Below are 15,943 nucleotides of genomic sequence, written 5' to 3'. Positions count from 1 at the left end.
AGAATTTAGTTACGTATTTGTAGTCTGTTCTTGGCAGTTTAGAGCTAGGGACCACTGTGAGTCATTTCTTTGGTTGACTGCTTAACTTTACAGTTACCCTTATGGGTAATAGTTAAAAGAATGCAAGGATTTACAGTACAGTGCAAAAGTCTTGGGTACGTATATAAAGCTAGGGTGCCTAAGGCTTTATCAACATGGAGCGTAAAATCTGGTGAGAGCGAAGGATGTTGGGAATGTTGAGGGTGGAGCACCATGAGAGGAGTGTGGGACAAGTGGCAGGGGTGCATAGGCACCCATTCCTGAGACACCAGGCAAGGTAATTTGATTCCAAACAATTGGTTTATTGATCACTACAGAATGCCTCTCTGCTTCCCACTCACTCCCCTCTCCCTGTCCCCTTCCCACTCTCAGTCCACAAGAGACTCATAACAAGATCAGGTTTATCATCACATGTACAGTGGCATGCAAAAGTTTGGGTGCCCCGGTCAAAATTTCTGTTACTGTGAATAGTTAAGTGAGTAGAAGATGAACTGATCTCCAAAAGTCATAAAGTTAAAGGTGAAACATTCTTTTCACCATTTTAAGCAAGATTAGTGTACTATTTTTGTTTTGTACAATTTTAGAGTGGGGAAAAAGAAAGGAGCACCATACAAGAGTTTGGGCACCCCAAGAGATTTGAGCTCTCAGATAACTTTTACCAAGTTCTTAGACCTTAATTAGCTTGTTAGGGCTATGGCTTGTTCACAATCATTGTTAGGAAAGGCCAGGTGATGCAAATTTCAAAGCTTTATAAATACCCTGACTCCTCAAACCTTGTCCCAACAATCAGCAGCCATGGGCTCCTCTAAGCAGCTGCCTAGCACTCTGAAAATTAAAATAAATGATGCCCACAAAGCAGGAGAAGGGTATAAAAAGATAGTAAAGTGTTTTCAGGTAGCCGTTTCCTCAGTTTGTAATGTAATTAAGAAATGGCAGTTAACAGGAACGGTGGAGGTCAAGTTGAGGTCTGAAAGACCAAGAAAACTTTCCGAGAGAACTGCTCGTAGGATTGCTAGAAAGGCAAATCAAAACCCCCGTTTGACTGCAAAGGACCTTCAGGAAGATGTAGCAGACTCTGGAGTGGTGGTGCACTGTTCTACTGTGCAGTGACACCTGCACAAATATGACCTTCATGGAAGAGTCATCAGAAGAAAACCTTTCCTGCACCCTCACCACAAACTTCAGTGTCATAAGCTTGCAAAGGAACATCTAAACAAGCCCGATGCATTTTGGAAACAAGTCCTGTGGACTGATGAAGTTAAAATAGAACTGTTTGGCCTCATTGAGCAAAGGTATGTTTGGAGAAAAAAGGGTGCAGAATTTCATGAAAAGAACACCTCTCCAACTGTTAAGCACGGGGGTGGATCGATCATGCTTTGGGCTTGTGTTGCAGCCAGTGGCACAGGGAACATTTCACTGGTAGAGGGAAGAATGAATTCAATTAAATACCAGCAAATTCTGGAAGCAAACATCACACCGTCTGTAAAAAAGCCGAAGGTGAAAAGAGGATGGCTTCTACAACAGGATAATGATCCTAAACACACCTCAAAATCCACAATGGACTACCTCAAGAGGCGCAAGCTGAAGGTTTTGCCATGGCCCTCAGTCCCCCGACCTAAACATCATTGAGAATCTGTGGATAGACCTCAAAAGAGCAGTGCATGCAAGACGGCCCAAGCATCTCACAGAACTAGAAACCTTTTGCGAGGAAGAGTGGGCTAAAATCCCCAAACAAGAATTGAAAGACTTAGCTGGCTACAGAAAGTGCTTACAAGCTGTGATACTTGCCAAAGGGGGTGTTACTAAGTGCTGACCATGCAGGGTGCCCAAACTTTTGCTTCAGGCCCTTTTCCTTTTTTGTTATTGAAACTGTAAAAGATGGAAATAAAAAAAGTAATCTTGCTTAAAATATTAAAGAAATGTGTCATCTTTAACTTTATGCCTTTTGGAAATCGGGTCATCTTTTACTCAGTAACAGAAATTTTGACCGGGGTGCCCAAACTTTTGCATGCCACTGTATGTCATGAAATGTGTTTTTTTTTGCGGCAGCAGTACTCTGCAAAAGTCTTTGGCACCATAGCGATACATGTGCCTAAGAGTTTTGCAGAGTGGTGTATGTTTATCCATAAAACAAAGTCAAGTTGTTAGACAAACTTGACAGCGGTCGAAGTTTGAAGCATTTGACAGTAGTTTGGTGTTGGGACGACCACCATCAATGACTTGAAAAAACAGAAGGGCAAACTATTAAAGTTCAATGGTGAAAGTAATGAACAAAAGTTAATGAAAAGTAGCAAAACACTGCCCAGAGTGAAAAACGAAGATCTCAATAGTGATTCGTCGACATTGGCGTGAATGTGCTACTCAAAACTAACAAAGAAAGATCTATCATAACGGTTCCAGCTTTAGCTGAAGAGGCTTGAGCAAGCAAAGGTGGAGGTACTAAGTAAGTTTTGAATAAGCTTTTTCTGTTAGTATGTAGCTAGTGTGCTGAGAATGGATCTGGAGGTAGTAGTTGTTCCTTGTGTGAGATGTGGGAACTTGGAGACCTCCAGTCTCCCTGATAACTACTTCTCCACAAACTGCACTGAGCTGCAGCTCCTTGGAGACGGTGTTAAAGGAACTAGAGCTGCAGCTCAATGATCTTTGGCTCATACGGGAGAATGAGGAAGTGATAGGAGCTACAGGGAAGTAGTCACCCCTAACTTGCAGGAAGCAGGACCTGTGTGATTGTTAGAAGCAAGAAAGGGAATAGGCAGCCAATATAGAGTACTCCTATGGCTGTTTCTCTTGATAATAAATATACCACTTTGAATACTGTTGGAGGAGTGACCTTTCAGGGGAAGTCGCAGTGCCCAGGTCTCTCCCTCTGTGGCTCAGAGGGAAGGGGGAGAGGGGAGTGCAGCAGTGATAGGGGATTCCATGATTAGAGGAGCAGAAAGCAGATTTTGTGGATGTGAAAGAGACACCCAGATGCATGTTGCCTCCTAGGTGCCAGGATCAGGGATGCCTTGGATCGGCTCAACGGCATTCTTAAGTGGGAGGGTGAAAAGCCAGAAGTCATGGTACGTGTTGGCACCAATGACATGGGTAGGAAAAAGAGAGGGTCCTGAAGAAAAAATGTGAGGTGTTAGGCAGCAAGCTGAAAAGCAGGACTTCCATGGTAGTAATCGCTGGATTGCTGCCTTTGTCATGTGCCAGTGAGAGTAACAATATGATAATTTGTCACATGAATACGTGGCTGAGGAATTAGTGCCAGGGCAGAGTTTCTGATTTGTGGATTATTTCTGGGAAAGGTATGACCTGTCCAAAAAGGATGGGTTACACCTGAACCCAAGGGAATGGGACCAATATACTTATCAGCAGGTTTGCTAGAGCTGTGGGGGAGGGTTTAAGCTAACTTGGCAGGGGGTAGGAACTAGAGTGATGGGGCTGAGGGTGGGGCAGTTGGTGCATGACTAGATGCAGTGTGTAATGAGGTCTGTGGGATAGGACAGGTAGATGATAGGGCCGAATTGTAGTTAGTGGGATGAGTTAAAATGTAACGGGGCCAGAATCAAAATAGGTGATGAATATAGGAACTGAAGGTGTAATATTTGAGGATGTGCTTGAGATTTGCTGTACTTCCAGAATGGACAAGCTGGGTGTTTACCAAGTCACTGGTTCAGATTTTTGGAAGTTGGGAGAACATTATAAACAGCTAATCTTTCTTCCTTCCTTTTCCCACAAGTCTTTACAGCCGAATTTTCCTTTCTCAATGTTTTCCCACCTCGTCCACTGTCCCTGTTTTGCCTGAGACACTGCTCTTGCATACTTCATCTGCTTCTCCTGTCGCTGTACTACTTCCACCACCATAGTTCACCTTTTGCTTTCATGTTGTCACCTTTTGCCAAGTAGGCCTAATTTGAGCCTCTGCCAAGGCCCTCTCTTCCAGATTGCACCTGACCCAACATGTTTACAAACCTGAGTGCTGCTTTTGCCTGTTTTACTGACTCTGCTGGACACCACTTTCTCCCTGTTGGGGTGCTGGGTGCAATATCCTGGACAACACTGTCACGAGATTCCGAGAGAGTCATCTCAAGCCTCACCTTGGCACACTTGAACTCTTCAGTCAGCCCCGTGACAGGCAATTCCAGAGCTCCTTTGCCATACAGGTAGATGATACTTGGCAATCTTGGTGGGCCCATCCACTTCTTAATGAAGGAGCTAACTGTCCTGTCCAGCTTTTCAAAATGAATGATGGGGACTTCATGCATCATCAGTAGTCATAGCATAGAGGTTCATGAGAATGATTCCAGGAACGAAAGGATTAACACATACAAGGACTGTTTGACGTCTCTAGGCCTATAGTCACAGGAGTTTAGAAGAATGGGGGGGGGGGGATCTCATTGCAATCTATCAAATATTGAAAGGTCTGGATGAGGTGGATGTGGAGAGGATGTCTCCTATACTGGAGAAGTCTAGGTCCAGCAGTACAGCCTCAGAATTGAGGTAGATGCGTTTAGAACATGAGGGAAAATTTATTTAGCTAGGGCTATTTAATTTAGTCATTGGGTATATTTAAGCCAAAGGTTGATAGGTTCTTGATTAATTAGTGCATCAAAGGTTATGGAGTTGAGGCAGGAGAACGGGGTTAAGAGGGAAAATTGCAACTGTCACTCTCCTCTTTAAGAAGGGCGGAGGCAAAAGCTAGGCCAGTTGTTCATTCAGTAGCCAATGGTGAAATGGTTCTGAATCAAGATGATCATGATGGTAATAGTGCAGATGAAGATATTACTAACACAGTAGAAAAGTTGCTCATAGATGACATGGTGAAAATATGTGATGGGCTTATTAAAGGGCTAGGGCAGTGTGCATTCATAACAGAACAAGAAATCATGTTGGTTTATAGAGAAAAAAGAAAAAATCCTACAACAAAAACCCATGTTAATGAGGCAGACAACACTGGAAGAAACATATTTTTAAAAAAGTCATCCAGCATAATGCCTCCTCATCCCATTGGCTTCCAGGTCCTTCAACCGCAATGATGTACCCTCTCAGACCTGATGTAATTGTTGTTGTGTGGTGCTGTTTTTACCTTTTAGAAGTGAAGATCACTTTTTTGTTAAATACAAAACACATTTCATATCCACCTAAAATTCCCATGTTTGTATAACATGACCAGTGTCATTTTTGTTAAAAATAGAATGATTTTATTTCAGTTTACCTATACACTTACCTGTAATTAAATTCAATCTTTTGTTGTTATACCTTACATAAAGCCTAGGAAAAGTAAAATACAAATAGTGTACTGTAATGTTTGAATCAAAACATGGCATAGTAAGTGGAGACTGAAAAAGTGGAGGTATTCTCCCGATGCTGCTTTTGTTACCCTGCACACATATATCATTATATTAATGGTATGTAATTTTTGCTATTAAGTACATGTGTGATGAACAAGTGTAAGACTTCTTACAGCATACAGATTCAGAGCCTGAAATGATGGCAATCACAACATGTATTCCAAAATCTGAAACACTTCTAGCCCCAAGCATTATGGTTAAGGTGTACTCGACCTGTATATGGTAACATACATTGATAATTGATTTTGAACTTTGAATTTTCAAGTTAACGTAAATTTAAGCTATAAAGCTTTAATCAGTGGTGTTAAGTTGGATGAACAGTTGAAAAGTGAGAAATTTGAATAAATAGTTTTCAAAGAAATTGAAAGTTGTCTTCTATGTTGAAATTTGTGTAGAATCCAAACTTCCATAGTAACACAAACAAATGCTGGAGGAACTCAGCAGGTCAGGCAGTATCTATGGAAAAGAGTAAATAGTCAACATTTTGAGCCAAGGCCCTTCATCAGGACCAAGGATCTCGGCACAAAACTTTGACTGTTTCCTTTTCATAATACTGCCTGACCTGCTGAGTTCCTCCAGCACTTTTTGTTACTCTGAAATTCCAGCATTTGTAGAATCTCGTCTCCAAACTTTCCATAGAATGTTTTGCATTGGGCAATGTGAATACATGAAAATAATTACTTTTATTTTGAAATGGTGTTAAATTAAGATTAACAAAAATATTGTACTTAAAACAACTAAGCTTGAAGTTGCTATACACAGCGAATTATAACTGCTACAACTAAGGAATTTAGATGAGTTCAGTTTCATGAATCTCAAGGAGTACCATTGGCATTTTAGGCCGAGACCCTTAAGCTGACCTTCTGTAGGTGCTGAAGGGTTTCGGCCCAAAACATTGACTGTACTCTTCCGTAGATGCTGTCTGGCCTTGCTGTGTTCCTCCAGCATTATGTGTTTGTGTTGCTTGGATTTCCAGCACCTGCAGATTTTCTCTTGTTTCTAATTTCTCTGATATCCAGAAGCTTAATACCGAGTCTAGTTGACCTTGTTTCAATGTTAAGCAGCATCCTGACAAATGCATTTCTACATAGTGGTTCAAACATTTCACACCGAATGTTGTGATGCAAGTTTTATGAAATCACTCATGGGTTTGTTTCATGTTTGTTTTTATTTTAGGCTGGGATTATAGTGAAGGTTTTGTGAATTCTGATATGATTAAAGAACACCTTCCAGCACCTGCTGATGACGTATTGATTCTCATGTGTGGCCCACCTCCCATGATTCAATTTGCATGCAACCCCAACTTAGACAAACTTGGATATTCACAAGGAATGCGTTTTACATACTAAGTGCCAATATTCGCATTTTGTTTGGTAAAGGGGAAAGTAAAAATAGAAATTGCACTTCAGCCTGTGTGGCATTTGTCAATAGCAATTAAACATGAGCTTTTTTTAATGCAGGTTACATGAAATGCAAATATTCATGGCAATGTATCTCTACATATTCAGCTACAAAATATGGTGTGATTTGTTAATCTGTTTGAAATCTGTTTAATATGCAAGTCAGTGTTTGAACTTGTTCTCATTGTACTAAAAAAATTTTGAATATATAACACTCAGTAAAAATCTGTCCCAGTCTTTAAAAAGAAATATCAGGACAGTGACATGTGGGTAGATGCATTACTTTCTTGAAATTGTTTTCTTGTAATTTGTACTTATTGGTGTCTACCATTACTGTTAACGCCAAAGAATGTATGAGCTTCACCACCCAATGTTATGACCTATTATGTTTAAGGTATGCAATGAAACTTTAATCCTTTTATTTTTCTGCTCATGCAAATTTTTTGGGTCTGATAGTTCAAAGGAATGAATGCCTCCTGGTTTAAGATTGAGCAAAAGGGCTCTGGCCTCTAACATTGAGCACAACCAGTTTGCTCAGAAATAATCTTGGAAAACCAAAGATTTCTGGGTGAATTAAGGGGATACTGTTTATGTTTAATATGGAAATTTAGCAGGGATTATAATGTAAGTACTAAACAATATTGTTGGCAATGCTGAATGGCTGTGGTACAATTGTGGCAAATGGTTTAATCTTTAATCTTTGCGTTTAGCAGGCTTGGCATTAGGTCTTTAATATTTCATGGTTTTGCTGCCTAATGTCTGTTTAACCAGTACTTTCAGTGACCACATAGTACTCCATTTAGAATACATGTGCCTTAAGTGACTGTCTTGTTATTTACTTAAATTTTGGTCTATTACTTGAAAGTCCACAGTTTTGATCTGATCTAGTTTACACCCGTTGTAAGGTTCAGTTTTTAAATGTGTAACTATAAACTTGGTTGTCTGTTCTAACTGACAGCAGCAGAGTCTGTTTAAAATGAAATTTGCTTACGAATTGTATTTTAAACTGTATTAGCAAGACAAGCTATACATCAGTCATTATTGAGGTCTATGAATAATAAAATTTGTTCTAAAGACTCTTGCAGTAAATTGTGCTGATCACTGATTTTGATTTTGAAATGTGTGATATTAAGTAAAGTTCTTTCATTGAAATGTATGCATTTTAATGTCTTGAATCTTTAATTTTACATGAACAATGTTTTTAACACAAACACTAATGTTTAAGCAGTTTTTCAATGGAGGGTGTACAAAGAGACCTGAATCCTTGAATACCTGAATCACTGAAAGCAAACTTAAAAGTAGAGCAAGCTGTTACTAAGTCAAATGGTATGTTTGCCTTTATTGCAGAAGATTTGAGCACAAGAGCAAGAATATTTTGCTGCAACTTACAGGATCTTGAAACCACATCTGGAGTGCCATGTTCAATTTTGCTATCCTTTATGCATGAAAATGACTCCTGTTTTTCGAGTGTATTAAAGATTTTCCTCAATACAATTTTTGTATTAAGAGACAGGGTTGACTAGGCCTAAACAGAGCTCAGAATAATGTAAAAACTTTGAAATGTACAGAATTCTGACTAAGCTATTAGAGATGGAAAGAAATTTCTCCTGTGATTAAGGTTGTTGAGCGTTGGGTTCCTAAAACAAGGAACCCAATATGTGCTCAGGATATTTAGGACTGATATGAAATCTCTTCAAGGAGTGCTGAACCGATAGAATTTTTGATTACAGAAAACTGTGAATGATAACTTAATTAAGAAGTTTAAGAATGAGGCAGATTTATAAATGCAGGACCCCGAAAGAGAATGGAGTTATAAAATGAGATAGAAGGTCTGCCACTCAAGCTGAATGAACTTCAGTTATTTTCTGTTCTAAAGTTGCAAGAAAGTAAATGCACAATTGAAGGGAAAGGTCAAGTTTCCTGCTTCACTAAAACCCTTATTAAAGCAACATACCCCAATAATCCAGTGCAGGAAAGAGGAACTCCTCACTAATCCTCCATCTTCAGGAAAGATGATTATGGTTGGAAATTCATTTAAGTACTGTAGTTCATGGTTGTGGAATGACCTCATCTTCACCTGCTTCATCAATTACATTGCTTTTATCATAAGGATGGTTGCAGATGATTGCTATGAGAAAAAGAACTGATCATTGCATGATGAAGCAATCTATTGCTGCATGCAGTAAGATATTGATATTGTTTGCTACATGCCAGCTAGACGATGACCCACTGAATGTGCATCATACAGACCTATATCTTTCTTGAATGTGGATTCTAAAATTCTTTCCAAAATATTTTCAATTAGATTGGAGAAGGTATTGCCACAAATCGTCTCCGAGGATCAGACAGGATTTATTAAAAATCGTTATTCACATTTTAATGTTAGGAGGTTAATGAACATTGTATACACTACTTCATCTAAGACTCCAGAATTTGTTATTTCGCTTGACGCCGAGAAGGCGTTTGATAGACTTAAATGGGAATATTTATTTAATATACTTGAGAAATTTAATTTTAGCCCAAAAGTTATATCTTGGATCCAATTGATATATCATACACCTTTAGCTTCTGTATTCACCAATAATCAGAGATCCCCCTTTTTTAGGCTTTTCCGAGGTACTAGACAGGGCTGTCCTTTGAGCCCTTTACTATTTGATATTGCCCTGGGGCCCTTGGTAATCGCTATTCGTGATTCACCCAATATATATAGCATTATTTATGGGAATGGGACACATAAAGTATCACTATACGCAGATGACCTGTTACTATATATCTCTAACCCAGAGAAATCCATTCCTGCAGTAATACCACTACAGTTTAGTAGTTTTTCTGGTTATAAATTGAATCTTAATAAGAGTGTGTTTTTCCCATTAAATATGCAAGGCTTAATTTATAGACAATCACTATTTAGATTAGATTATGAGGACACTCAGTCCTCATTTATTGTCATTTAATGATGCATACATTAAGAAATGATACAATGTTCCTCCAGATTGGTTACTGATTATTTTATTTATTTGGGTGTTAAAATTACTAAGAAGCATAAGGATTTATTTCAAGTTAATTTTTTTTTACCTTTAATTGATCATGTTAAACAACTGCTTACTAAATTGTCCCCATTGTCCTTATCCTTGATTGGTCGAATTAATGCTATTAAGATGATTATTTTACCTAAATTTCTGTATCTATTTCAGGCGGTATCAATTTTTATCCCAAAATCTTTTTTTGATATTATTGATTCTAAAATTTCTTCATATATATGGCAGAATTGAAATCCTAGGTTAATTAAGAAATATTTACAGAAATCAAAAAAGGAAGGTGGTTTGGCCTTGCCGAATCTTAGATTTTATTATTGGGCAATTAATATTTGACATTTAACGTTTTGGACAAGAGTTGGATGTAACTCAATGTCCATGATGGATGAACCTTGAGTGTGAGTCTGTACAGGGGTTTTCACTGGCTTCTATCTTATGGGCTGTGCTTCCCTTTGCACTTACTAAATTGAATAAACAAATGATAAATCCATTAATTAAAAATACAATACGAATATGGTTTCAATTTTGTAAATTTTTTGGATTGAATAAATTTATCCTGTCAAGTTCCATAACCTACAAATCATATTGAAAGGAAATCACTTCCATCTTCTCTGGGGCATGTCATCTTAATGGTGGTTGAGTGCATTTCCAACATGAGCTTAAATGCCTTCTGGGCCAAAACAGCCTATCTCATTTGCATCATCTCCATCAATCACATAGCTATGACATGTACCACCTCCAACATTTTGTGACCATTTAACAAAGCAATTTCACAAAACAAGTTCTACAATAAGGTCAACAGGTGCAACTGAAACAAATGTTTTGTATATTGCAAATATTCTTAAGTGCCTGCAGGTTCCCTTTCGTTATCTATTAGCCATTTTGTGTAAATTACTAAGGTCCCATCTAGCAGAAGAAAAACTCTCATCTCAAACTCTGCTGGCTTACCGCTATACCCACTTTCGGGAATAAGCCCCAAGAAAAAAATCCACAGCTGGAGTCTCTAAGGGAGTGCTACATTGAGTTCAATGTGGACTGGCAACTCCTGTGACGCTGCTGGTACCAAACTACATCGGCCTCTGACATTCCTTTGGGTTCATCAGATGCGTGGAGAGGGGGAGCTTGCTACATGGGCAACAGCTTGCTCCCCATATCGCACTACCCAGGCTCGCGTATCTAGACAGCTAGGACGTGGTCAGCTCTGGCCGACGGAGGCCCTCAGTAAGGCCCCATCCTATAATTCCAATTATCATAGGGACGATTTGAATAAGCTATCTCATTACAGTATCATCAAGTTAAGGGCAATCAATGTTGTTTACACGGCATAACGTGCCTGCTTCCTGCTCCAGTTTTTCATAGCACTTGCCCATGCGACAATAAACGACTTTGAATTCGAAATAATAATAAACACTGGTCTTGGCTGCAGTGATAAGTTCCCTCACATATATGAAACATATTTGTTCCATGGGAAAGTCCAGCATTTCAATAAATATTGCAGGAAAATTACATAATTTTCTATCTACATGGGGCGCTGCCTATCACACAAAGGACGGGGGTGGGGGGGGGGGCGCAAATGAAAGCGTAGCGCTGAGGAACTGAGGTTTTGGCAACAAGATACTGCGGTGATGATAGCGCCTGGAGGAACTTTCCGTAAACGGCAGCTCTCTCCGTCTCCCGCCTGACGCTCCGGAAGTGAGCGGCAGTGTTTGAACTGAGTGGCGGCGAATGAGCACAAGTGAGGTTGGTGCTGCAAACGGGTTGGGGTTGGGGGTGGCTGGGCCGGGGTTTGCGGGGAAAGGGCAGTGGCTCCGGCCGGGGTATTTCTCTGATAAAGAAATGGCGACGGAGTTAACCCGAACCTCGGGTAGACTGTGCGTACGCGGGACGTGGGTGAGGGGCGGACATTTACCCGTAGAGGGGCTGGGTGGTCGGTTAGTTACCGGACAAATACCAACCCGGGGTGGATGTAAGAGGGCATGTTATTTACCCGGAGTGGGAGTGAGAAGGGCCGTTACGTGGAGTAGATATTTACCTCAGGCGAGGGTGAGAGAGCCGGCTAGTTACCCGGGTGCGGGTGAGAGGCTGTTACTTACTTGGATAGCAGTGAGAGAGACGGGGTGGAGCAGAGGTTGAGCGTGTTTAGCCGTAGCTCTGAGAAAACCAAATATTTACCTCAGCTATGGATGAGAGGGCCAGATATTTACCCCGGTGTGAGGCGAGAAAGCGCAGTAAAACTGTGTATTTACGTGGGGTGGCAACTGTGATCTATCTGGCAGATCAAAACCAGACAGAGAACCCCAGGCCTGTTGAGCAAGAAGGTATTGTGGTGACAGAAACAAGAGAAAATCTGCAGAGGTTGGAAATCCAAGCAACACAGACAAAACGCCAGAGGAACTCAGCAGGCCAGGCAGCATCTAGGAAAAGAATAAACAGCCGAAGTTCCCGCCCGAAGCGTTGACTGTACTCTTTTTCTTAGATGCTCCCTGGCCTTCTGTGTTCCTCCAGTATTTTGTGTGTGTTGTGGCAGAGATGGAAATGTCGACGGGTCTGAGGGGCAACATTGGTCCAGACTAGACCCGCCAAATGTTGACATCAATCCAGCGAAAATTCTATGTCTGAATCAATACAGACACTTGGCATTCTTACATCCTGTGAAGTCTGCTCTTCTGCTGGAGCCTACATGACTTTTTTTAGAATATAGAACATGTTAGGATAAGATTCGGCCCTTTGGCCCACAATGTTGTACTGGACTAATTCAATTTGTAATCAAATGCTCAGCTAAACTAATCCTTTCAGTTTACACAATCCTGCACATTCATATAAGGGATGATCCTCTTAATTGCCTGTATTCTAGTGGTTCCCAAAGTGGGCAATATTGTGCCCTCCCCCCACCCCAGGGACAGTGGGAGTTTCTGAGGGAGCAGTGCTCATTAGCAAGAGGGAGGCAGCCGAGGTATCACAGGCTTAATTTTAGAAATAAATTGCTTATTATAAGCATTTGATCTTTGGTGCCTCATAATTGATTACAGTGATTACGTAATCATTTCATCTCTTGCTAACCCACTGGCCTCTTAGACTTTGCTCGAAGTGTGTTATAGTTTTTGAAAAGTTTCAAGTGACACCCTGCATCTGGCATATCATGAGAAATCTGGACTGAAGAAATTGCATTATTTCCAGGTCTGGCCCATGCATTATTGCTGTTCACTACTGTAGTACAGTGTTAGCTCGTACGATATCCATACTTTAATCACGCAATGATGCAATTCCTGGAATTAGGATATGGAATTCAATCAGGTAATGTTCAGAATCTGCCCTTTTGAATGGTCTTGGCCATACTTCTCTAGCTCATGGCTAAACTGAGATATTGCTGCCCCACTTTGTGTACCTTCAGGTAGAGAATCGGGTTTTCCCTTTATTGATCGCAGCACTTGAGATTGGACTTAACCATAACAAAAATGGCAGAAGCAGACTAAATGAAAAATAAGTGTTAAGAGTATAGCGTGGAGTATCTGAAATGTGGATTTATACCAGCACCAAACTATCAACAACAACCAATATGTCTGTGTATCAAAAAGTATTTTTTCAAATGAGGCAATGAAACCGTCCACATTCCTTGAACATTTAAAGAGATTACACTCTGATAAAGAAAACAAGAATTTGGCTTATTTTTAGTCACTGTGTGACAACTTAAGGGGAATGGAAAAACACTTCAAAGCATGTTTGCCAGCACTTCATAACAAAACAGTAATGGTCTGTGTGCTTCATACAACATTTCATTGCTAAGTCCCCTACAATTAGAGAAGAACTGATTCTTTCAGCAGTAAAGGAGGTTCTGAATACAGTTTTGCATAGGTCACCAGCCAAAATAATTAAAGCAATTCCGCTTGGCGGCAACTCTGTTCAAAGACAAATAGATGAAATGTCTGAGAATGTGGAAGATTTATAATTTGCAAGGGGGACTCAATATTCAGGTTGTTGAGCAATTTTTCAAAGAGAAGGACATTCCACTCACCAACCTATGGGGCATCATCAATGACAGGATGCCACCATGGGGCTTATTACTTGATAGAAGCTGTACCTAACATATTTACCATTCATTGTCTAATTCACAGACAATAACTTGTCACCAAAAACCCAAGTGATCTGCTGTACAAATCATTAAATACTGTATCACAGCTTTAAATAAATAAAATAAGAGTTCCATGTTCTCAATTCTCAACTATTTCACAGTTTTGTATTGAGAATGATGAACAGCTTGAAAGCATTCAAACTGTTGTTGTGCTCAGAAGTCAGATGGCTCTCAAGAAGAAACTGCCTGAGATGCTTTTCTACGCTTTTTGAAACTATCATAAAATTCTTTGAAGACTCGAATGTTTCATTCAGTTCATCAGCTCATCAGCTCAAGAACGTTAGGCATGACATTGCTTATTTGTCAGAGTTATTTGCAAACATTTTATGAAATCAGTCTTCAATTGCAAGGAAATAATGTGAATCTTACATCAGTTGTCTCCATATTTCTGTCTAAGTTAACCCTATGTATGTACAACAATGATGACCTTTTCCAATTCCTGAGCCTCTTTGAGTTGAAAGAGAGAGTACCAGGTCTTCCAAGATCTTCCAAGTAAACTGTGCTCACCTGCATAAAGACATGTCAGAGGGATTTCAGGATCTTCTCTTGATTCAAATTCCAGACTAGGTAATAAATCCATTCCTGAATGCTGGTAATGAGGAATTAACGGGAAGGGTGGAGGAAGAGCTGATCTCACTACATAATGACTCTGAGCTGAAGCTGAGGTTCAAAAAAAATTCACATCAAGACTTCTGTTTGCAGAAAGAAATCTCAGAACACCATTGTGCACTGTGGAAAAAGGCCAAGATGCTCTTTAATACCTTTCCATCATTTAGTGGAGCGTGGTTTCATGCAGTCGCCCAACTTCTTTCAAAGCAACAAAAGAGACTGTAAATTACTGCACATGGGGATCTGAGACTCCTGAGTGAGGTTGATGTGTAGAAGCTGATATCACTGTTCCAAGCCCATTCATCTCATTGACAGGTGTAAAAGCAATGTTGGACTACTAATGTACACACTAAAATTATTGATGAAAATTGTTATTACTGTAATAAAAAAGAAATTTTATTTGTAGCTTTAAATATATTTGAATAACTTTTGCAATTATTTGTCATTGCTTTGAATTTGCAGTTCCTGTCTTTCATTGCGCATCGTAAATCATACTTCATAGTATTCATCATGGTCTTCTGCTGCTGTAGCTTATCCACTTCACGTTTAACGTGTATTCAGAGATACTCTTCTGCACATCACTGTTGTTATTCGTGGCTATTTGAATTACTGTCATCTTCCTGTCATCTTGAACCACTTACTCATTCTCCTCTGACCTCTCTCATTAACTAGAACAAGGCATTTTCACAAACAGAACTGCCACTCATTGGATGTTGTTTAGTTTCTCACACCATTCTCTGTAAATTCTAGAGACTGTTGTGCATGAAAATCTCAGGAGATCAGCATTCTTGCTCAAACCACCCGATTGGCACCAACAATTATTCCATAGTTAAAGTCACTTAGGTCACATTTCTTCCTCTTTCTGATATTTAGTCTGAATAGCAACTGAACTTTTTGACCATGTCTGCATGCTTTTAGGCATTGAGTTGCTGCCACATGATTGGCTAATTAGATATTTGCATTAACAAGCAGGTATACAGTTGTACCTAATAAAGTGGCCACTCTGTATATCATCAATCCAATCCATGCAGAATCCTTAAAGTTCATATACCTGTCTAGTAGTTTCTTAAATTTCACTAGAGTATCTGCCTCCACCACTGACTCAGGCAGTGTATTCCACGCACCAACCACTCTCTGAGTAAAAAATCTTCCCCTAATAGCCCCCCTGAACTTCCCACCCCTTACCTTAAAGCCATGTCCCCTTGTATTGAGCAGTGGTGCCCTGGGGAAGAGGCGCTGGCTATCCACTCTATCTATTCCTCTTAATGTCTTGTATACCTCTATCATGTTTCCTCCCACCCTCCTTCTCTCCAAAGAGTAAAGCCCTAGCTCCCTTAATCTCTGATCATAATCCATATTCTAAACCATGCAGCATCCTGGTAAATCTCCTCT

At 39.9% G+C, this 15,943-nt stretch overlaps 2 protein-coding genes across 5 annotated transcripts in view; both read left to right on the top strand.

The window, feature by feature from the left end:
• LOC140209913 (NADH-cytochrome b5 reductase 1-like) overlaps nt 1-7,930 on the top strand; it is a 42,566-nt gene extending 34,636 nt beyond the window's left edge. Inside the window, exon 9 of the mRNA XM_072278575.1 lies at nt 6,555-7,930. Coding sequence (XP_072134676.1) covers nt 6,555-6,727 — 173 coding nt within the window. The 3' untranslated portion in view covers nt 6,728-7,930. The remainder of the gene's footprint in view (nt 1-6,554) is intronic.
• A 3,508-nt stretch (nt 7,931-11,438) lies between these two features.
• fance (FA complementation group E) overlaps nt 11,439-15,943 on the top strand; it is a 35,114-nt gene continuing 30,609 nt past the window's right edge. For all 4 annotated transcript variants that reach the window (XR_011889093.1, XM_072278569.1, XM_072278568.1 and 1 more), the window contains exon 1: nt 11,439-11,553. Coding sequence is in view for 2 of the 4 variants with exons in the window: in XM_072278568.1 (XP_072134669.1) it covers nt 11,539-11,553 (15 nt within the window). In the remaining 2 variants the exon portion in view is untranslated. The remainder of the gene's footprint in view (nt 11,554-15,943) is intronic.

This window comes from Mobula birostris, chromosome 14, assembly GCF_030028105.1.
Source record: "Mobula birostris isolate sMobBir1 chromosome 14, sMobBir1.hap1, whole genome shotgun sequence".
Taxonomy (NCBI): domain Eukaryota; kingdom Metazoa; phylum Chordata; class Chondrichthyes; order Myliobatiformes; family Myliobatidae; genus Mobula; species Mobula birostris.
The sequence above is the reverse complement of the archived record's forward strand: the minus strand, read 5'-3'. Positions and strand labels throughout refer to the sequence as shown.